Here is a 23,656-nt window from a genome sequence, read left to right as displayed (position 1 = left end):
CAGTCATGTAGTTACGCCAGCATAAGGCCGATGGACTCTGGGTTTCCAAACGGTGGACACCCCCCCCCATCGGCCCGAGGTGATGCGCTGGCCGGGAGGTCGAGCTAACCAACCAACTATGGAGTACTCCGTAGTTAACTAGGTAACAAACTACGAGAACAGGGACACGGTTTTTATAGTGCAAGCGACAAGTTATCAGGCAGGTTGGTTGACGCGAGACTGGTGACCAAGGTTGCACAATGTTGAGTCAGAGGGAGCTTGACAAGAAAGAAAGATTGATCCCTAGCACTGAGTATAACCCGCGAAAGGCCCGATTCCAGCATTCCATCTCAGCTGGCGAAGGTTTCCTCTTCTTCGCTCCCCAGGTCAAAGCTGTGGACGGCGTGCTCGGCCTGTTTTAGTTACTCCGTATATTTTGTTCACATTTGGCGGGGAAAAAGACAAACCTTGGAGGGTCTCGTGGCAGGATTTCAGGGGGAATACGGAGTATATCAAGACAAGATGTCATCAAGAGACAAATTGAACTCAACCACCCTAGGCGGATTGGCCTTTTATTTATTTATTTATTCTTTTTTTTTGGCCTGAGTACTCTGTACGGAGTAGTCTATATGTATTAACAGGGGGGTTGTTATGGGGAGAGTTAGGTGAACCCACCACCTACCCCACAGTTATGTACTCCGTACTTTGGATACAAGTGCAAGTAACTAACTTTTGGCCTAACCTAGTTAACTACGGGAGTACGGAGTAGTTAGTTAAGTTAAACGAAGAGGAGGCCTGTGCTGAGTCATCTGCAGTGGGGAACCTCGGCTGAACGCGCTGAAGCAGCTGATACATAGAATCAACGTCCAAAAAAAGAAAGAGATTCAACAAAGAGAAGATGCAGCACTGACTGCTGGTGCCATTTCTCCATTGCATTACCTCTCTCTCTCTCTCTTGTCTATTATTCTCTGCATCATTCACTCACTCATTCAGTCACTAATTTTCACTCAACTCTGCCAGTGTGTGTATACAAACACACTTCCCCTTTCAGCTTGTTTTGTGCTTCTCTGGCTTGGGTAGTTACCTAGTTAGCTGAACAACTGGGGGATACTAGGGAAGGTGCCCTTCCTGCTTGACCTGGGAAGAAGGATTGAGACGCGTGCCTGCCAAGTTGGCTGTGCCTTTTACTCTTGCCTTTTTAATTATCTTGTTTTTGCTTTGTTCTTGCTGGATGCGTAAAAACCCCAGGCTTTTTCCTCTTCAGGTAACCCTAGCTGGCCAAAACACCTCCCCCCAAGTTCGCTCCTTCCCCGCTCCTCCTCTCCTCCTCCTCTTCTTCCTTTTATTCTTCTTTTTCTTCTTCACTTCACTTCACCTCTTCTCTCTCTGTCTCTCTCTCTCTCTGTGTGTGTGCGATATCAATCACCGTGTCTCTTCCTGGCACATGCGCTGTATGTACATACCATTCCGTCCGCTCGCTTCACGACCCGTCTATTGTTAGTTACGTCGCCATGGCTGTCTCCGACGCCGTTACCTACATCATCAAGGAGACCCCCCTGCCTCCCGCCCCCGAGACACACGACATCTTCGACCCGTGCCAGTGGGCCACCCTGCTATCCATCGCAGACGCCATCATCCCCTCTATTCGTCGCAAGAGGGCTGCCGTCCCCGCCTGCCACCATGCCGTTGCCGATAAGGACTACGATGATGCGATCGCACTGCTCGTCGCTGGCTCAAACGACCCCGACCGTCTTGCCCTGGCCCAGAACTACCTCGAGGAAAACGCCGTCGCCATCCCCGCCTTCAAGGAGTCTCTTTGCCGCACCCTCGCCCTCTACGTTCCCCCGGAGGCCCGCAGCGCCCTCCTGAGGCTCCTCACCCTCCTCAACCACCGCGCCTTCGCCCTCCCCCTGACCGGCTCGACCGTCCCCTTTCGCCTGCAGCCCGTCCATGTCCGCGAGTCCGTCCTGCGCGCTTGGGAGACCTCTTACTTCCCCGCCTTGCGACGTGCGCACCGCTCCCTCGTCGCCCTCTGTCACAAGTCATGGACCTCCATCAGCCCAACCCTGCCCAAGGTGCTGGGCCTGCCTCGTGTTCCCGTCCACGGAAAGACAGGCGAGGGCTACCCTTACACGTTCCTCCAGTTCCCCGCTGGCGACGCTATGGAGATCATCGAGACTGACGTCGTCATCGTCGGCAGTGGCTGCGGAGCCGGTGTGGCCGCGAAAAACCTCGCAGAGGCCGGCTATCGCGTCATCGTCGCAGAGAAGTCATACTACTTCTCCGAAAACCACTACCCGATGACCGCCGCAGCAGGAACGGTCCATCTGTACGCCAACGGCGGCGCAGAGATCTCCGACGACGGCTCCATCTCGGTCCTCTCCGGTTCGACCTGGGGAGGCGGCGGGACGATCAACTGGTCCGCCTCTCTTCAGACTCAGTCGTACGTCCGCCAGGAGTGGGCAAAATCCGGCCTCGACCTCTTCACCTCTATGGCCTTCCAGGATTCCCTCGATCGCGTCTGTGACTATATGGGCGCTTCCACGGATCATATCGAGCACAATTTTAGCAACTCCGTCCTCCTTGAAGGCGCCCGCAAGCTGGGCTACAATGCAAAAGCCGTTCCTCAGAACACTGGCAACCAAAAGCATTACTGCGGATACTGCACACTTGGATGCGCGTCCGCCACTAAGCAGGGCCCCGCTGTCTCGTTCCTTGCTGACGCCGCCAGGGCCGGTGCGACCTTTATCGAGGGGTTTGAGGTGGACAAGGTCCGCTTCGACACACGCGACCCCAAGCGCCCTAAAGTTGCCGTCGGGGTAAAGGGAACCTGGAGGTCAAGAGATGCGAACGGGTTGACCCACGGCCAGCCCCTTGTCAGCAAAAAACTGATCGTCAAGGCGAAGAAAGTGATCATTTCCTGTGGCTCCCTGCAGTCTCCTTTGCTGCTCCTTCGCAGCGGTCTCAAGAATTCACATATAGGACGGAACCTACACCTTCATCCAGGTATGTTACCTTGGTTATCGCTCACCTCTCTGAGCCTTAAGCAAAGTGGGCGAAAGAGAGATAGAAGGATACCAATTCAAAAAAAAAAAAAAAAAAAAAAAAAAAAAAAAAGGTCTTCTCAAAAGTTTACATCGCTAACCAAACCATTTGTAAACAAGTTATGATTGTCGGTGCTATCTACGATCATGAGACTCGCCCATGGGAAGGAGGAATATTGACGTCTGTGGTCAGCGATTTTGAAAACGTAGATGGCACCGGCCATGGCACGAAAATCGAGGCACTGACGATGATGCCCTCGTTTTTCCTTCCGTCGTTCACCTGGAAAAATGGCCTCGACTACAAGCTATTCGCAGCAAACCTTCGCAACATGAGCGGCTTTATCTCTCTCGCCCGAGATAGAGACACGGGCTCAGTTTATCCTGATCCCGTCGACGGTAGATGTAGAATCAAATACACACCCTCGGCCTATGATCGGAAGCATATACTGGAAGGCGTCATCGCTAGCGCCAAGATAGCATACGTCTCGGGCGCCAAAGAGATTCGCACCACTTGCCATTCGGTTCCTCCGTTCGTTCGCCCCAAAGAGCCTGCTGATTCTCTTGAAGAAGGCATCAACAATCCGGCCTTTCAGGCCTGGATCCAACAGCTGAGGCAAAGTGATCCTCTTCCTACTTGGGGATCAAGTTTTGCCAGTGCACATCAGATGGGAACTTGTCGCATGGGCTCGTCAGCGAGGAAGAGTGTTGTCGACCCTTCTGGTCAGGTTTGGGGAACAGACGGACTTTATGTCATGGACGCGTCTGTTTTCCCGAGCGCAAGCGGCGTCAATCCAATGGTGACCAACATGGCGATTACGGATTGGACAAGCCGTTGTCTGGTCGAAACGATGAAAAAAGAAAATGCCCTGATCGGATCTCCGCGATTGTAACCCTATTCTTTACGATTAACGTGTGTCTATCATCTCCCGACCGCTATGCGCCTCTTTTTGGACACCTTTTTGTATCAACGACCTTTGCCCCGTCAGGGTTTCTCTAGCTGCTACCTAAAGTGGCTATCTTCTGTGTAACTAACCTAATGTCATCATTAATGTACAGTACATACCATGCGTATAGAGTACATACAGACATACAAGATCAATTATACCCTCCTCTTCTCTGTTCTTTGCTCTTTATCCATAGTGCACCATTACTTGCGGCGGTGATGGTATGCGGAGGTCGTTCAATTGCTTGTTTCATGCAAACATAGTGTGCATGTACTAAATCAGGCTCCCACAGATAGTAGTAAACTGTCAAATTATCCAGGAAAGCTTGAGAAGTCTAAGTCAGAAACAAGAAAATGGGGTTGGAGGGGGATTTTCAGGAAGATATTTGAAACCTCCCTTTTCAGTAACAAGAACTGCATTGATCTTCCTAGAATCAAGAGAGGAAATCTCTTTCCGGACTGACCGTAGCTGCTTAACACTCGAGCATGTTACAATTTTGACAGGAGTTTGTGGGTTAATCCGGGTCGGTGTGTTACAAAGTATGAAGGGGAGGATTGTTGTTCACATTGTAAGGCATTTCAGTCACTGAGGACATCTTATGTCGGTAAAATGGATCTATGTCACCAAGACCACACGGGATGTTCATGCATAGTGGTGAATTGATTTCATAGAACTGTAAGCATCTCCAAGGTAACACTCCAGGTCTGAATTCACATGTAAGCTAGTCTTGACTACACTGTTTGACCTCTGGTCTCTGCGTTCGCTTATCCTGAGGGTGACCGCTTGGGCTGTACAAGATCTTTAGATTGTTAGGGCTCGCGGGCCTTTGGATGGCAGTATAACGTTTCGATAAGAACAATCAGCAAACAGAACGGCGTGGGCTAAATGAAGGGAGGAAGGCTTTGTGACACATCCATCATATCCAGCTTCCTAGGTATCCCTGAGCAGGGGAGCTTAACCGAATACCCGGTTGGCGAGAGAGATATTCATAACATATTCATCGTTTTCAGGGGAAATACTAGCTTGTGACAACAATGGGGATCAAAGGACTCAAAAAACGTCACGCAACGTCTGTCAGCGACCTATCCCGAGAAGATATCAGGGTCCTTGCTCGGCTCTTTTACTTCACAACACAAGCTGCAACACCGGAGGATGCGCGGATCTTCGTCTCAGCCGTTGTCGCCAGCCTACCCCGGCACCTCCGGCGTTCCAAAGTCTGCGACTTCTTTTGCACCACACTCCGCCTCCTTCCGAGCGAAGCCAAGTCCTGTTCACTGCACAAGCGCCTAAATAGCCACGTAATCAGCTCGATCTTCCGGCTGGTCCAGCTCGAAGTCGGCCCGCGGCTAGATCGGCTCGCTATGCACCGCTCGCGCCTAACCGTCAAGCAGCGGATCATGGTTGATACCCTGCGCGAAATCAACGGTATGTGGATGACCTCAACACGGCTGGAGAAGGAGTTTGCCCTCCCGTCGAATATGAAATGGTACTTCCAGGCCAGTGGGTGTGAGGCGTGTATGCTCTCACGAATCCTGCAGGATGCAACGGCGATCAAGAACCTGCGTACGGTGCTGCTGAGTCGGACGCGGACTAGAGGATGGGCAGGCAAACCGCCGAAGTTGATGCGATGGGTGGAGGAGAGCATGGCGTGTCATGGTGAAAGCAGGCTGGATATATTTGTCAGAAGTGGCGAGGATGCAGCGGAGTTGAAGGAGGTGAGAAAGACAATAAACAAACTTAGGCGAAGAAGGTACTGTGTCGCCACAGAGGCGGCCGTACCTGAGGAAGGCGTCAATGAAGAAGAACCAGGAAAAGAGGCCGGGAGGGAGGAAGGCCGGAAGGAAGGCCGGGAGGAAAAAGCGGAAGAAGACCTTCCCGGCCTGCTTTCACCCAGGCCTTCATCGAGCATATACAGCGGTGGACGCGCGCTTGACCACGACAACGACCCGGACCTTGACATCGAGATCATCCGCTTATATCAACGAGACTCGCGAATGGAGATATTATTCAACGAAACGGATTCCCCGCAGACACAATGTCTTCCACATTGTAATCAGTCTGAGCACCCGGGAGCATCAGAGACAATACACGAAGCTGAAGGCAAGCAAGAGGTGTTCGACAACAACTGTTTGCACTATGGTAGACGCATTGTTGCTGGATTCTCAAACGAGGTAGCACGCTTAGCGACGCCGAAAACGAGCCGTGACTGGGCCGACGAGTACCGGTCCATCCTCACTCGCGATCCACGAGTTGAATATTCGGCCCAGAGCTCATGGGAAGATGCCTCGGTGATTGGGAACAAGCCAGAATCGAACACCACACGATGGAGCACAATGGTTGCAAACCTCCAGGAGCCCTGACTGAAATTGTTGCAACACAAATATGACCCAGGCCCCAAGAAGACAAATGATTAAAAAAGAAAATAAAAAAATAAACCGTTCATTATTAAGTTTTAGGTAGCGATCAACACCGATGTATAAAAATACACAAGACAGAATTCAGGTTGGAATGCGGACAAGAATATACATAAAGTGGTGGTGGATGGTCTGGCCAAGAAGGGATGAAAATGTAAAGTGCAACAGGATGAAAGAGATCGATTACAAGAGAAAATAAAGAAGGAAACAAGGAAGACCAGGCTATTTATTATTAGAGGAGGTCATAACACAGACTTCATAAGAAGGAAATCAAGAAAAATGGAAAGCGGAGAGGTATAGGTTGAGAGCAGCTTTGGATAAACGCTGTCAATACCAAGATAGAGCACGCCGCTTCAAAGATTAAAGGGGCGACGCTAGTCCAACAAAGCCACTCTATAATCCGGAATAAGTAATTCTTGACTGAGTGGGAACGTCATAAACGTCGTTAAAGCAGATACCCGGGGTCGATAGAATCGAAGCGAGCAACACTGTCCAGTGGTGCAGAGCATTTATTTTTGTCGGATGCTACTGTTGATCCGGTGGGAGGCACCCTTGTATGGTTCCGTTTGGGAGGAGAATGAGGTGGTCTTTTTGCAGACAGTTTTCGCAAGCAAACTGCGTGAGTTGCTCTCCTCCTCTTCTTTTGGCGGGAGTTTGACTCCAGGTTTGGTAGTGCCTTCCTGGGCTTTCTCTGCTTCTACCATGCGCTGAGCAGCCAGGCGTGAGCGTTCATACCGGAGAGTCACATCACCATGCCATCTGGTATTCAAGAGGCGATCCCAGAAGGTGAAGAAAGGCTGAGAAAAGTTGGTTTTGATGCCCCAGCTTTGATGGTGGATGTCGTGGTATGCGGCGTTGTTGGAGGTAACTTTCTGCAGGGGATCAAATGGGAAAGCATATCCGCAGTGATCGTCGATTGTTTTGATGGTGGAGCAGGTAAAGAACCACATCGCTTGGCGGGAACTCATGCGGGAAATGAGGAATGCAAGTCCAGTTCCAGCAGTGTCAAGTAGGAAGCCTTCGACTGGATGGTTGTACAGAGCACCGAAAGCATAGGGCACGTAGAGTCGATGGTGCCGTGAATGGAAGGTTGCTATTGGAAGACCAATTCGCGGTGGTTAGCGCAAAAAAAAGAGAGAAGGGGGGGCCGGAAGAAGAAAAAAAGATTCAAATAATAATTACTTACTGTAGAGCCACTTATTCAGGTGCATGGCACGATGCAGGAAATACTGCCAGGTATCTACGAAGAAGACAGCAAAGAGGAATTGAAAGGCCGGGATCAGGTACCAATAGATCATGCTAGCGAGCGAGAGCTCCCAACGCGCAAAGGCCGGCGCCACGATGGCCTCACCGGTCCCAGAGGCGATCTCCTGGGTGAGAAATGGGTATGTACCGCCAGAAACAACAGCCGCAAGGGTTGGATAGTGAGAGAGCTTGCCGGCCAAACCGGTGGGATCCAGGCCGACGAGCACGAGGAGCCGTGGCATGGCTCTCTGTGCAATCCTCACGCGACGGGCCCAGACAGCAACCTGGTAGTCCTCCATGCCGGTGTATTCGGGTTCATCAATGTATGCCATTCCGAGGCCGACGGCGGTCTGGATGATCTGCTGGACGATGACGTCGCGGACAACCTCGCTCCTGGAGACATGGTTCCGCTTAAGGAGCTCTTCAGGGGTGTGGAGGCGGTACTGGGAAAAGTAGTCGTTGACATCTATCCAGTGGAAGGCCATGGAGACGACCCAGTACGCGACGACGGGGAGGATGAGGATCATGATGTTGTCCGGGATGGGAGGGACGAGGGGCTGACGGGGCGCCAAGGTGTAGGCAGGGAGGGGCGGGAGGGCTTCTGTGAAGTTGGCCATTGTGATCTGCGACACTGGTTGGGATTGCAGGGACAGGTGACAACTGAGGAAACAGTTGCTATATCAGGATAAATTCAACAGACAAGCAAAAGATGAAAATGAAGGTGTGCCCATGAAGAGGAGGGAAAAGAGAGAGAGAGAGAGGGAGAGAGAGAGAGAAAGACAGAAATAGAGAAAAGTAGTGGGAAGGAGGTGAGAGATACAGATAGAGGAAGATTTGCGGTTCGGGCTGTGCAGAGATTAAACTATTTATAGGGGGAGGTTATGACAACAAGAAGGTGGTGTGAGAAGGTAGAGAGCTACCAGAGAGAAGCAAGCAAGCTCGGTATAGGCAAAAGCAGAGAGCCGGACGTTGCGGAAAGATCGAGCGAGATGGGTCCGTTTGGCCAATTGGAGTGGGCAGCCAGCGGCACAGAAGTATGTAGCTATACACGCGTGTATATGGATGTGCTAAGTTGGGGACTGCGGTAGGGGAACAGCGGAAGACCGATGATGATTATGATTATGATGTCTGACGCCGCAGCAACCAACCGACTTGACTACTCAGGACAAGAAGGAGTGTGAATATCTGGAAAGAGAGCGAACACTGAAGGGGGTGGAGGAGGAGGAGTAGGAGGAGGCAGAGCACAAGTAGCACAAGCAGCACAAGCAGCAGGAGCAGTAGCAAAGGTGACAAAAGAGCAAAAAGTCGGAGAGGAACAGGCCAAGAGGGGGTGGCAGGAGGCTAGCCGGAGGATGGAGTCTCGAGCCCTTCTTCGCCGCCCGTCATCGCAGGATCCGGGATGGCCTGAGGGGAAACACAGCCTGGGATGGGAAGAACAACAGAGAAGCAAGCAAAGAGGAGCAAAAGAGCGTGAAAGAGAGAGAAGAGAGGGGGAGAGAGAGGAGACAGGCGACTTTGGTTGAGGGAGAGACAAGAGGTGAAGTTAAAAATACAAAAACAACTGCGCTTCGGAGTCCAGAGGAAAGCCATTAAAGCCAAAAATGTCGTAGTTAGATTTTTTGGTTCGCGGCCAAGCAAACCAAATTTGATGCTTAGGCCAGTCAAGGCGCGGTTGGGGAAAAGTCGGCCCGGATGGCTGCTTTGTATTACCTAATTCATTCCTGATAATCTTATCTATCTCCATATCACGTGAGAAGAAGGATTTTTGCTTCTGCTGACTAAGCTAGTGTGGTGTTGGGCGGTGAACGCACAATGAGGCAGAAACCTCTAAGTCATTTTTGACTAGGTTTTGCTGTCACTGCAGAGTAACAATTAGTTAACTAACCCCACCAAAAAGAAAAAAGGACCACCCGGGCCCAGGGCCAAAAAAATCACAGAAACATTTAAAAGAACTTCTCTGTCCGCTTGCCCTTTCACTCCTTCACCCCCTTCAATCGCCTTCATCACTATTCTTCTCTTCTCTTGTCTGTGACTGCACTGCTTGCTCTTTCTTAACACAAACAGCACTCCAAAGAAACAAACCCCCAACCCGCAGCTTCATCGCACTGTAAAAATGATCATCTACAAGGTACACATCCTCTACCCCGCCCACCTCTTGTCCCGGTTTTGCCTGGGGGAAAAATTCAACGAAAGACTCTTTGAAAAAAGGGAAAAAAAAAAAAAAAAAAGAAATAAGATGAAAAAAAGAAAAGGGTGGAACAGCAGCAAAATAAAAAAATAAAAATGACTACAACTGCATCCACTCGTTCTTTTGGTCCCGTACTTTGGAATGACAATGGCTGATTGAAATTGTCCATAGGATATCATCAGTGGGGACGAGATCATGTCCGACACCTACAAACTCATTGATGTTCCTGGCGGTGTCCTCTGGGAGGTCAACTGCAAGAAGTACGCTAAGAAGGCAGAGAACTTTGGTCCGTACCAATCACAGACAGACGCAGACACACACACATATATGTGCAACCTGCTGACTCGATGTAGAGCTCGCTGGCGCCAACCCCTCTGCTGAGGAGGGCGGTGACGAATACGGTGGTGGTGAGGAGAGCAGCGGCGTCATGGTCCATGATATTGAAGAGGCTTTCCAGCTCCACTGGTTGAAGCCTGACGAGAACGGAGTGGAAACGAAACCCTCCAAGGACTCTTTCAAATCCCATCTCAAGAGTGAGTCCACATCCTGTTGCAACACCCTAAGCCCACCCCAACCCAACCCCAATTCAATTCCTCCGCCGTGGCTAATCTCTTCCCGCCAGGCTACGTCAGGAAAGTCAACGACAAGCTCAAGGAGAAGGGCGCTAGCCCTGAGGAGATCAAGGAATTCCAGACCGGAGCCCAGGCTGCTGTCAAGAAGATCCTTTCCAATTATGACAACTACGACGTCCTCATGGGCGCTTCCATGGACCCCAATGGAATGTACGTCTTACCCCATCCTAACTTGACGGAATAGAAAATTTCTTTGTTTGGTCCTCCCATTACTGACCGTACCTCTTCCAGGCATGTCCTCATTGACTTCCGTGAAGACGGCATGACTCCATATGCCACTATCTGGAAGCATGGCCTTGAGGAAATGAAGGTCTGAGGTGAATCAGAAAGTGAAGGGACAAGAAGTTTAAAAAAAAAAAAAAGAAAAGAAAAGAAAAAAAAGAGAATAAATAAAGACAAAGCTGTGTATGCACTGGCTCTTGGAGGTGCTGTGGTCTGTTGTTGGTAATTCTTGAAATTTTTTTCCCCCTTTTCCTCTTTCTTTATTTTGTGTGTGTGTGTGTGTTTTAGGCATTGGTAGCCCATTATGAAGATCATTCAAGCCTAGATTCCTGTTAAATGCAACCAAAATCTTTCGAGTTCGAGCGTTCTCTATGTTTTACCCATGAGGGGTTGCCTTCAAATGACCTAGAACTACTAAGGCTCCGCATGCACCCCAACTGTTGAGAAATCCATGTTCAAGTCTGTGGATGTTCTGGACGTAACGCTCAACGCGATCACCAGTGTTCCCGGTCTTTTTGATCCATTGGGCAGGTTTCGACGAATGTCGATCAGATGTAAGGGATCTTACGCCACTTAATTACTGTTTACAGTCTGGAGAGAAGTACTCCGTACTGTGGTGGTTCTGATTTAGGCAGCGAGAGCTGAAGTCTCACGTTGCCATGGTGGCATTCAAGAAGAGCGTGGTTGAGCCAAACACAAACATTATAATTTATACCGGGGTCCATTCCTTGAATAATTTTAGTCTGAATCATTGACTGACTACTGAATATAAATAACAGGAACGATGGGCAACTAAGAAACTAAGATGGGTCGAGTTTTCTATCCTCCATAGCCGCGGAGATACTTCTGAATGACTGCTTGGATTCCCTGTTTGACATACATGAGATTGGCATGGTTGGACTCATGTGAATTTATATGCTCAATCTACGGAGTATGGAAGTGTGCATTTCACTGAGTCCAAGGTTCCTAGGATTGAGTGCCCATGCGCGTGGATTAAATCTTCTGTTGGCTTCTTCTTTCTGCTGGAGCATTTGTGTTGCTGCTGGTGAAAGCGTTTCCATTCTAGGATTGACGCAGCTAGCCTAGAGGGCGAAGCGGTTTCATCTTTTGTTCAAGTTACCCGAGAGCACTATGGTCGGGGCGAGTCACAAAACTGCAAAACTGCTCTGGTTAATCAAAATGACGTGAATGTAGCTAAATAGAAGGCCTATGGTGATGTTTTCCCAGCTTTGCTATGAGGCCATTAGACTAGCAAAATTATCTCAAGTTTATGATAATACTCTGCAGTTTGAGCTGGATATGAGGCTATTGTGAGAACGGAGCTGAGGGATTCGATTGATGTCAGAGACAGATCAGGAACCAGGTCTAGATTCCCCCAGGTGACTTTTCACCTGCCTCCGCTCCGTGGCTTAAGGTGGTTACATAGTTAGTTAGTTAATCACACAGGCAGTTAACCTAACTAGTTAATTAAACTAGTTAGTTAAGGTAGTTCACCACTAAACAAGCCACACCACTAAACAAGCCAAATTTTGCCAAATGCTCTACGGAGGTGCGTCTCAGAAGTCTTTACGCACGCTAGTAATTATAGCTGTATCAAAAGTACAATACCCCCCAACCAAATAACTACGGACCTACAAGTACCTTCTGATTTCAAAACAATTGCCAGCTTGAATCTCATTTCAAATAATTTCCAATGCCTAAAAATAATCAGTTTCATCCAATTGCTATTTGCATCCAAGCTCTAGCTTTAGTCTCTTGAGGAATACCAGTTAATAAAGTCTCTACTGCTCTAGGAATTCCTGCTAGAATCCTTCAAGTGATTGAAAAATAAGCCAAAGACTGTAGCTATAAGCCTCAAGAGAACCAGCAAATTGATATTTCATTTGTTAAAGATGCAAAGTGATCAGGACACTTTAAAGAGATAGATTTTAGTAAAGAATCTGAGATATTGGATTTGATTTGAAAGGATAGAGCTGGCCAAGAAAAATCTACTGAGATTCTTGCCTTTGAATCTGGTATATTCTACTCAAGTGTTTGGTGAATTCTACAGCATTATGACTTTATTAATGTCAAACTACTTGAAAACCTGGTCTAACTGAGTTTATAAGAGAGAAAAGGCTGAAATTTGCTACTGCTTACAAGAATTGGACTTTAGATAACTGGAAGAATGTTATCTGGATGGATGAGACTTCAGTTGTCTTGAGGCATCAACAGAAAGCTCTTTGTATATGAAGAACAACTTTAAAGGCTTATGATCAAACCTGTATCTGGTGAAGATAGAAGAAGGCTTCAACTTTCATGTTTTGGGGCTGTTTTAGTTATGAAAAGAAGAGTTCTTGTCATATTTGAACTGTGGAGACCTCTGCAGAGAAGCAGCAAGCTTAAAAGAAATTGGATGAGCTTAATATTGCAAGAGAAGCTGAGGCAAAAGAGAAATAGGAGCTCAATACTGCTATGCAACAGATAAAGCTTTATGGAATCCCTGGAAAAAGGCCAGTCTTTTGGTTTACAGAGAAGAATAGAAAGCTAATTTGCAAAGGCAATGAAGTAGATTAATATAGATATCAAAAGATCTGAATATTTTCTGAATTTCTACTGAAATAAAGACTAATTTCTTGTTTTATTCTAACTAGAAGGTTCTTATTCCCAAGCTTATTCTTTTTGCAAAGAAGTGCCTTAAAGATCAATCAAAGACTCTAGTGCAAGAAGATGGAGCACCAGTACATATTCATTTTGTGCAGAGAAAGTTATATAGTTTACATGAAATAAAGCAGCTGCTTTGGCCAGGGAATTCACCAGATTTAAATGCAATTGAGCCTGCTTGAATGTGGATGAAAAGGCATACAACTTCTTGTGGAGCTCCATACAAAACCAAGACTGCAAGGGAGATTTGGCTGCAAGTCTGAAATAAGCTTTTGCAAGAGAAGATTCAACAGTGGATTAAGTGAATTTCACATTACATTCAAGAGATTATATGGCTTGAAGAAGGGAATGAGTATAGAGAGGGTGGTTATAAGAGTTTTCAAGAGTATAAAGATCAGCATTTAAAGGGAAAAATCTCAAAACAGCAGAATCTAGAAAGGAATTGCTTAGCTAGTAGATTAGAAGCTGCAGAGACTCTAGCAGCTTTATATCTTGGAGATATGAACACTTGGGAAGATGTACAAGAGGATGAATGAATTTCTGATCAAAGGTACAGGCTGATCCATACTAATTTGGTGGGGTTCAATGCATTTCTGGTACTAGCCTAATTACTAGCATGCATAAAAACTTCTGAGACACACTTCTGTACACAACAAATTTATTAAATATCTCAACAACCAGAGCTTTATTATTAAATAGCTATTAAATATTAAATGAATGTGTTCTTTGAAGTATAGAAATTAGTGTAGTTAGGAAAATAAATAGGTGGATGGTCTAATATTGCAGCCAGAGCAAGAGATTCAGAAGATATATAGAAAAGAATTTAAAGAAATGTCAACAATAGATTTCTTGGCTAGAAAGTCTAATATCTTGCTAGAGAGACTTGTAAAGCTTTTACTTTCTCTTTTAAAAGATTGTATAAACTCTTTGTAATAAGACTCTTTAGCAAAAAAGTTCTTCTGACAATGCTTTAAAGCCAGTGCTTGAAGATCTGACTGCTGATATTTAGTAGTATATTCAATTATCTGTTTTTCCTTCTCTGCTAGTTATAAAGTCTTTTGTAAGAATTCACCTGCAAACCTCTTACATGGACAAACAACACCTGCAAGGGCCCAGGGCCTGAACTCACAAGCTGTGAAAGTACATATGTCCTCATAAGGCACTAAGTCACATGCTTACAAGCACACATAAAAGGCCACTACTGCACAAATCTCTTGTTGGAAGCCAGTAGCAATCTTGTCTACAAGTCATATATAGCTGCCAATACCAGATCTTTTATCTTGCATACTCTTTTCTACATACAATTTCTTTTATAGATTCATTGTCACACCAATCCACATATATAATTCTCACATTTTGCTACTCTTCTTTAGTGACACCTGACAATAGTATCAATATAAAGAAGCCAACCCCCTGAAGCTCACAAATCTGAAACACCAGCAGAAAATCTATCCAAAGAATAAACCCAAGTTCACAAGAAGATAACAAATCTTGAAACCATCTTAGCTCTCTCAACCATGAATAAAATCAAAACTAGCATTATGATCTCAAAGAGAGAGTCTATCTTAGTATTAAGAGATAAAATCCAATGACTTCATGAGAAAACCAAACTACTAAAAAGAATAATAAAATGGCAAGAAAAGTTAAATACTCTTCAAACCATCTAAAAGCACTTATAAAGTGAATTTCTTGATATAACTATCTTCAACTCAACATCTGTGAAGTGTCTGTCAGTCTTGAGACCACTACAACACATGAAGCTCTATCAGACTGACTTCTATATAAAATATCAGCAGTTCATCTCCAGCATTAAATTCACTTGTGATGTGAGCAAATTGAATAATGAGAAAACTCTTGTGTATACTCTTACAGAACTTGATTACATTGAAAAAGATCTCTGAAAGATTTACTGCAAAAACAATCTATTAAAGAATAACTGAAATGGCTTCAAGAAATTTTTATATGTGAGGCTAGAAGACCCAGCAAACCATATATAAAACTCTTGGTGAGCAATCTTTAATCTTCACAAGAGTTTGAATGAAACTAATCAAGTCTACTGTCAACAATTTCTAGAGCTTGTGACAGAAATTAGTGAAGATTTTGAAAGCTTTGAAAAAATAAAGAAGAATCTATATATAGAGAACTTGAATGAGTTCATATGAGCTAAACTGGATGAACAGCTGGAAATACCAGATAATATTAATAAGATAGTAGCACTGACTACCTGACTCTGATCAAGTGTGACAGCAGCTCTTGAAAAGAATACCTCACACATGAAGTCTATCAATTTAGTTAGAAGTGCTTGTGAAGATATGAAGACTGATAACTCAAGACTGTAAATAAATAAGAGAAGTCAACTCCAGAGACCTGCTCAGAAGATAGGGAAGAATCTTATCAAGAATTATAAAGCTTTAAGAAAAGAAGAGAAGTGCTTTAAGTGTGGTTAAAAGAGATATCTTGTAAAAGATTGTTTCAAGAAGAAGAGTAGCAAATAGAAAATTGAGAAGCTGTAAGTAGATAGAATTAATATAATAAAGTTGTTTAAGAAAAGTCTTCTTGCTCTTCTCTTCATTGTTCTAGGTACATGAAGCCTAACTAACAGAAGTATCACCTGGTCAGCACTAATACACTCTGGTTGTCAATCTCTAGTGATTAGTTCACAATTGGCTGCAAAGCTAGTGCTAGAGATGCATAAGATGTCTATAGAGATTGAAACTGCTATAGATCATGAGAATATCATTCTTGCAGAAGAGATTGCAAATATATTCTTTAAAGTCTGTAACTCTCAGAGAAACTGGCAGTTGTTCCATAAACAAGTGATGATTGTGACCATAAAACATGAGATGCTAGTAGATTTGAGCTGGCTGCAGTAATATAATCTCAAAATGTATTTCAGAGAACTAAGGCTAGAGTTTCAAACTGTATATTGTGATCCACTCATGAAGATTAAATCAGTTAATCTCTTGAAGCTAGTAAAGAAAGAAAAGCCTATTTACATGATAACTCTCTGTAAATCAGAACAGGTGGTGACAGCAGATCTAGATCTCCAAATACTGGAAGCCTATTACAAACTTGCAGAAGTGTTTAGTGACAAGAGAGCTTGAGAGCTGCCACCATACTGTAAAGATAATTTGATTATAGATCTTGAGCCAGGGAAGCAGCCAGAATTTGAAAGAATATATAGACTTTCACAAGCTGAACAAGAGACTCTTTATGAATATCTGAGCAGTACTCTAACTTATAGATTCATCTGCTCTTTCAAGTTATCTGCAGAAGCACTCATTCTGTTTGTGTTCAAGAAGAATAGCAGATTAAGAATGTATGTGAACTATTGTAATCTGAATTCAAAAATAATCAAGAATAGATATTCTCTACTACTGATTGAAGATGTATTGTATAAGCTTGTGGGAGCTGCAATATTCACTCAGTTGAATGTCAAGAATACCTACTATAGATTGAGAATTTATAAAAAGAATGAGTAGAAGACTGCATTTTGAACTCTACAGAAGCTATTTAAGTACTTGATAGTGCTCTTTGAACTTGCAAATGCACCAGCAGCCTTTCAATTGTATATTGCAAAGACACTTAGCAAATATCTGAATATGTCTGCAGTAGTCTATCTTGATGATGTGATTGTGTACTTGACTTGTGAGAAAGATTATGAGAAGCATGTGAAATTAATACTTAAGATACTCAAGAATGCAGGTCTTTATTGTAAGCTGGCAAAGTGCAAGTTCAATACTTGCAAGATTAACTATCTTGAGTATATTATAATACCAGAGAATGTTCTTATGGAGAAGAGCTGTATAAATACTATTCTTGACTGGCCAGAGCTCACTAGTAAGAAAGAGATTCAGGTCTTCTTAGAATTTGTGAACTTTTACAGATACTTCATTTCAAGATTCTCTAAGATAGCCTGCAGTCTGACTGCTCTTCTAAAGAGAGAAGAAGCAAAGCTAAGCAGATGCATATGAAGAGAGATGAGAAGAGAAGCCAATACTTTCATAACTGAAAAAGATTGTGAAGCCTTTATAGATCTGAAAAGAGTATTTGTAGAAGCTGTTATGCTTCACTATTTTGATATAGAACAGAAGACCAGACTGGAAACAGATGCATCTGGCTTTGTGGTGTATAGTATCTTATTACAGCTGGCAAAGAATAGCATTTGGGTTCCAGTTAAGTTTTATTTGTGGAAGATGCAACCTGTAAAGATGAATTATGGCATTTATAATCAAGAACTGCTTGTGATTGTGAAGTCATTTAAATATTGGCACTGCTGGTTGGAAGACTTGTCAACACCAGTTCAAGTTCTTACAGATCATGATAGCTTGTGCTATTTCCAGACTGCTTAAGACCTCTCACAAAGACAGATCTGCTGGACACAAAGACTGACAGCCTTTTGATTCACAGTTAACCATGAAAGAAATCAAGAATCCAGCAGATGAACTCTTGTGAAGACCTGATTATATCAAGAAGACTAGTCTAGATAATATAGAGAGTTATGAGACTGCAAACCAACTGAGAATAATGCTTGCAAAGAAGCAAGAGATTACAGAAAAGTTGAAACTGACAGCTCAAGTTTCTCTTAATTAGAGAGAGGAGGAAGAAGATGAGAACATATAACTTATCTTTATGAAGCTTTGAATTGCAATCAAGAAACTACTTACAAAGATTATCTTGAAAGACATGTGCAAAGTGAAGAAGATCACAATACAGATTCAGAAGATTAAAGACCTGATTTGTAAGAAGAATTCTTATAAGAAGAGCAGCTTTAATCTGTTAGCATCATTACTAAACCTACTGCAAAGTAATGACTATGCAGCTGAAGTCTGTAAAGATATTAAGACAGACATGAAGAAATTTGTAATATAGAAAGAGAAGAAGAGCATTCTCTATAGAAATAGTTGCATGTACATTTCTCAGAATAAGATCTTGTGAATAGAGCTAATCAAATATCATCATAATCTATCTCTCATGGGGTATTTTGCTACAGCAAGAATGTACAAGCTTATAGCTTGCAAATACTTTTAGCCAAAAATGAGAAAACTGGTAAAGAAGTGTTGTGAAGTCTGTAGAATCTATCAGAGCTTAAGAAGAGTTTGTGGAAAACTTCAAGAAGAACTATTACTCTTATCAATTCTGAATTACTCTTGAGAATCTATTAGCATGAATGTTATTACAGATCTTCCTGTAAGTTTGAATTTTGAGAAGGTGCAGTTTAACTATATTCTGGTAGTAGTGAACTAGCTCACAAAGATGACTCACTTTATCTCTACAATAAAGAAGCTGATATCAGAGGAATTGGTCCATCTCTTTGTTTACAAGATAGTAAGATTGCATGGATTACCTGCAAGCATAGTAACAGATCAAGAATCTCTGTTCATAAGTGAATTTTGAAGTGATTTGACTCACATCTTGAAGATTATAAGAGCAATGAGCATGGTATTTCATCTGCAAACTAATAATTAAACTGAGAGACTGAATAGTATGCTAGAGTAGTATCTGTAAAGCTATATCAGTTATGATCAAGATGACTGGATAATGTGGTTGCCAATGACAGAGTTCACATACAATAACTTATAGCAGGCCTCCACACAAAAATCACTCTTTCAGCTGATATATAAATTAAATCTGCAAACAGATTTGTTGAATTCTGAGAAGTATAACTATATGTGCAAGAATTCAAAAAATCAGATGAAGACAATGAGATTACTCTATAAGAAGGTCAAGAAATCACTTGTGAAGGCACAAGCCTATCAGAAGAAGTACTATGACCAGAAGTACATTATGAAGACTTTCCAGATAGAAAACAAAATGTGGCCTGATCTTTGCAATATTAAGACTGTATGGCCTAACAAAAAATTGGATTTGCTAAGGCATGAGTCTTGTAGAATTGTGAAGAAGATAGGCTTGTGAGTTTACAGACTGAAGCTATCTCCAGATCTGTAAACTCATATCATTTTTCATGTATTTCTGCTCTGCAAGCACAAGACCCACAAAGAAATTGATAGCTCATCTTATTATAAAGTTTGTAAGATGGATGAGAATGAAAAGAAGTATCAGGTTCACAAGATAATTAACTTAAAGAGAGAGAATTGTAAGCTGTAGTACAGAGTATATTAGAAAGATTATAATAATGAGAAGAACAAGACATGAATATCTGTAAGCAATATCTGTTCACTGAGAAAGCTACTTTAATAATTTTATAGTAGAAATCTGGACAAGCCTGATTTGTGAAAAAGATAGATGAAGATAGTGAAACTAGAAAATAAGTTAGAAAGAGAAAAGATATAGTCAAATCAAATTAAATTGGTTTCAAAAAAAGAACTATCTAAGAATTATATAAGAGTCTCCAGCTTTCTCTTACAAAGACCTGTAATAATTATCTATAATCTCACTGCTGGAAAGAGCAAGCAAGGTGCCTACAGTATAGATAATTGTTATACTTTTAACCCAAGTCTACAGAGATGTACTCTGTAAAGAGTATATTACTATAGTCTTGCTGAGCTCTCTTGCAGACAGAGCACTTCTGTTCTGGTAATGGCTGGATTCCAGCTCAAGTTATAAGAATACTTTTACAGAGCTGGACACAGACAGTTAACTAGTTTAAATTATTCAAACCAGCAATAAGAATAGATCTTTAAATAAACTTGCAACATTATGCTCTTTTGTGAGCAGACAAAGCTTGTGCTCCAGTATGAGGTGGAAGACCTGAAAGAACTACCAGATTGGCCTGTAATGCACTAGTAAAAGTATCAGCTGGTGGCAATTAGATGAAGATGATCTGAAACTACTATTGTTGGTCTTGCAGAGAGGGTGCTGGATAATTTCAGATACTTTACAGAACTACAGCACTTATGAACTCTGCTAGAGCAGGGAGAATGGCAACAACAATCTAGAGAAGATTAGCCACAAACTGAAATATGATAGAGAATACTCATGTTTCTGGCCAGGACTGGCACAACAATCATGAGAAGAGAAGACTGAGCAGCAGAACTCTAACTTCATCAGTACACAAACTAAATATCAGCTTGCAAGAAGACACTTACAGCTTGAGCTGGCAGAAGAGAGACAGCAACTGATAAAGAGAAAAGAGAAAGAGTAACAATACTCTAGAACTATTAGTTACAAACATATCTTAACCTCTAAAGACTACTTACTGAAGGTCTGAACAACTCTTCTTCAAAGAAAGAGAAGGTAGAGGTCCTCTCAAGAGAGAAGAGTAGTAATAACTTACAAGAGAGAGAGAGAAAGAGAGTGAACCAGCAGCTTCTAGCAAGTATAAGCCTCTCTGTAAACCAAATCTCATGTGAAGGCAAAATCTTATGATCATACAAAGCAAAAATGTAATTAGAGATGAACTCACTAGCTTGTGGCCTTGCAGCCAGACAGACAGAGTATTAAGATATAGCTATTTTTATTTTTCTTCCAGAACATCAGAGATCTTCTGTGAGTCTGCCTCCCATGCAAAGCAGTGCTTGAAGGATTCACTTACCTTAGTAATAATGATATAGACTAGAGAAGAAAGAGAAGAAAAGAAGAAAAAGAGAAAGCAAGAGAAAGCTCTTTCTTAAGCTAGTACTCATTATTTAATAGTGATATGAAGCTAATGAGAACAATAGAGACTCTCTACATATTATTATATTATTGAGCTCTGTTGTATTATTATATTATGTTGTGTTATTAGAGTTGTGTTGATATTATATCTCTAGTGAGGCTGTACTCTTTTTCTTATGAGAAAACTTTTATTTTTTTCAAGAGATTTTGTTTTTCTACTCATGAAGATTTTTAATGAGACAGCTGCCTTGAGGAACCAAGACTTACAAGAAGAGGAAATCTGTAAGAATTCACTCACAAATCTCTTATATAGATGAACAACATCCACAAGAATTCAGGGCCTGAGCTTGCAAGCTGTGAAAGTACATGTGTTCTCACAAGGCACTAAGTCACATGCTTACAAGCACACATAAAAGACCACCACTGTATGAATCTCTTGTTGGAAGCCAGTAGCAATCTTGTCTACAAGTTATATATAGCTGCCAATATCAGATCTTTTATCTTGTGTACTCTTTTCTACATACAATTTCTTCTATAGATTCATTGTCACACCAATCCACACATACAATTCTCACATCTTCTTCTTCTTATAAGCAACATGTTGTGTCTCTCTTTCTCTAGCATGTTGAATTTTTTCAGTCTCTTATTACTTACAGATCTTTTTATAAGTATTCTCTCATTTAATTTGTCTTTTTTTAGTATTTCTAGCAGTCTGCTTCTTTTAAAGCTTCTGTTAAAGCTTTGTTTATTATATTTAAGTAATTTTATCAGCTTTTTCAGTCTTTATTTTATTCAGATACTTGCATGTCTTAAGAACTTTTGTTGAAGATCAGAACTATACTTGACTAGAATTATCTTTATTAAGTAGATCTAGAAACTTGTCTCACTTGCAGTGTTGCTTTTTTATTACTAAAGATGATCTTAAACTCTGATTCTTATGTTCTAGCAGTTCATTATAAAGAGTAAATTACTTACTGACTTGAATAACCTGTTCAATACTTTGTAAATTTAGGCTGTAGTGAAGATATATACTCTTGATCCCTTGTTGAAGCTGGCATATATTACTAGAAATAGAAGACTTAATCAGTAGTATAAAGGCTTGAGCAGTTTCAAATTAATATAGTTAATATTAAGAATTCAGAGAATTAATTGTAGTCTTTGCAAAGCCAGCAAGTATATTTTCAACTATTAAAGTCTTCTTTCAAGCCATATTAAATAATCTCCAGAAATCTCTTTTTGTTATTCAAATATAGCTCATTTCATGATATAGTAGTGCTTTCAGCTTGTTAGAATATGCCTTGTCCAGTAATCTAAAGATTCCAACATGAAGAGATTACAAACAGTAAGTTAAATACAGCAGAAGAATTATAAGAAGAATTTTTTTATAGTTAGTGTATTCAATAAATTTCATATTTATATAAGAGAAATGCTTATCTAGTAAAAGCAGATATCTTTCTCAACCAGCTTGTTTCTTAGTATGCTGATTAAAAAATTATTTCAATTACTTCAGTTCATATTTATTATTGCTTCAACCATTTGTTGAAGCTACAAAGTAGACTTATTCACTTCTATCATAATTATCTAGCTATATATCTTGAAGACCTCACAATTTGCTCTGGTAAATAAGAGCTGGAGATAGTGCAATTTCTTCAGCAGAGACTGAGCAGAGTAATAAGAGAAACTTCTGACTATTATTCTGGATAACAGCATCCTTTCCAGCTTGTAGAGCTTTAATAGAGACTAATCACTTTAAGGCATGGCAGAAGTCTAGAAGGAATTTGTTTTTATCAAAGTTGTAGATGTTTGAGAGCTCAAGATTATATTAATTGATTTTCTGCTTCAACTGTTACAAATGTAGATCTAAATCAAACCTTGCATCAGATGATGTCAGATATTCAGAGGATGTCATATGGCTCATACCTCTGAATATATACTGAGAATTGCACAATTCTTACAGATTATGAAAATCTTAGTGTTCAGTCTTCTAGTTAGCAGACCTATACATTTACACACAACTCTCTCTCATCAGTTGTGAGTATTGCATCTATTTAGCTCTTTTATATTCTCAAATCTAGAACAATCTACAAAGTCTATATCAGGTTCTCTTCTAATATTCTGAATGCTCTAGACATATAATTGCCTAAATCAGTATAATGTCATCAAGACCTATAAGATAAGCCATGACAACACTTCACATTACAGACTCAATAGAGATAGAGATCAATGTAGAGGAAATAAACATTAATGAAGATGCTGGTACACAGTAGTAGAGCTACCACCAGCAAGACACCAGTAAATAACATAAACAACAGAGATGCACCTCTCAATATTCCAGACAAAACTCAAAGAGAAGAAACTCTTGAACAAAAGAAGACATATTTGCAAAAGAATCTAGCAGACATATGTAAACAAAATAAAATATGCAGACTGCAGAAACAGATTGAACATGAACAGAGATTGACAAAAAATAATTTTTCTTCAGAATTCCTCTTGCAGACATGACCAACAGAGAAATCAGATAATCTTGAGAATGTGAAATCTTCAAAAGCACTTTTTTATCATAGCAAATCATTTGACAAGTATAAAAGATGGTTAATCTTAATAAAACAGCATTTTTATCTGAGAAATTCACTACAAAAAGCAACAAATACTGTTAGAATTAACTGGATATTCAGTTATTTTTATGACAAATTCCAGATGCATTGACAGATGTTGGAAATTAAAGAAAAACAAATATCTATATTATAAAACAAGTTTAAAATATGATGTAAGAATAATATTGAACTCA

The 23,656-nt window shown here is 42.0% G+C and overlaps 5 protein-coding genes across 5 annotated transcripts; 4 read left to right on the top strand and 1 right to left on the bottom strand.

The window, feature by feature from the left end:
* The first annotated feature begins 1,209 nt into the window (after positions 1–1,209).
* On the top strand, positions 1,210–4,136 carry CIMG_02987 (long chain fatty alcohol oxidase). Its single transcript, XM_001243545.2, has 2 exons — positions 1,210–2,985; positions 3,144–4,136. Exons 1-2 carry the CDS (start codon positions 1,491–1,493, stop codon positions 3,911–3,913), a joined length of 2,265 nt encoding a protein of 754 aa, XP_001243546.1. The 5' UTR covers positions 1,210–1,490; the 3' UTR covers positions 3,914–4,136.
* A 497-nt stretch (positions 4,137–4,633) lies between these two features.
* CIMG_02986 (uncharacterized protein) lies at positions 4,634–6,354 on the top strand. Its single transcript, XM_001243544.2, has one exon. The coding sequence runs from the start codon at positions 5,002–5,004 to the stop codon at positions 6,325–6,327; it is 1,326 nt and encodes a 441-aa protein (XP_001243545.1). The 5' UTR covers positions 4,634–5,001; the 3' UTR covers positions 6,328–6,354.
* A 26-nt stretch (positions 6,355–6,380) lies between these two features.
* Positions 6,381–8,701, bottom strand: CIMG_02985 (C4-hydroxylase). Its single transcript, XM_001243543.2, has 3 exons — positions 8,547–8,701; positions 7,568–8,286; positions 6,381–7,474 (listed from the first exon to the last, which is right to left on the bottom strand). Exons 2-3 carry the CDS (start codon positions 8,241–8,243, stop codon positions 6,891–6,893), a joined length of 1,260 nt encoding a protein of 419 aa, XP_001243544.1. The 5' UTR covers positions 8,244–8,286; positions 8,547–8,701; the 3' UTR covers positions 6,381–6,890.
* Positions 8,508–9,219, top strand: CIMG_13667 (uncharacterized protein; the record flags this gene model as incomplete). Its single annotated transcript, XM_004446227.1, has 3 exons — positions 8,508–8,660; positions 8,767–8,852; positions 8,946–9,219. 3 exons carry the CDS (start codon positions 8,508–8,510, stop codon positions 9,217–9,219), a joined length of 513 nt encoding a protein of 170 aa, XP_004446284.1.
* A 316-nt stretch (positions 9,220–9,535) lies between these two features.
* On the top strand, positions 9,536–10,993 carry CIMG_02984 (TCTP family protein). The gene is made up of 5 exons (XM_001243542.2): positions 9,536–9,754; positions 9,986–10,100; positions 10,168–10,347; positions 10,437–10,596; positions 10,678–10,993. The coding sequence occupies exons 1-5, from the start codon at positions 9,740–9,742 to the stop codon at positions 10,760–10,762; spliced, it is 555 nt and encodes a 184-aa protein (XP_001243543.1). The 5' UTR covers positions 9,536–9,739; the 3' UTR covers positions 10,763–10,993.
* The last annotated feature ends 12,663 nt before the right edge of the window (positions 10,994–23,656 follow it).

The sequence above is a fragment of the Coccidioides immitis genome, assembly GCF_000149335.2.
Source record: "Coccidioides immitis RS genomic scaffold supercont3.6, whole genome shotgun sequence".
NCBI lineage: Eukaryota > Fungi > Ascomycota > Eurotiomycetes > Onygenales > Onygenaceae > Coccidioides > Coccidioides immitis.
Note: the sequence above shows the minus strand (reverse complement) of the source record. Positions and strands in the feature narration are given on the sequence as shown.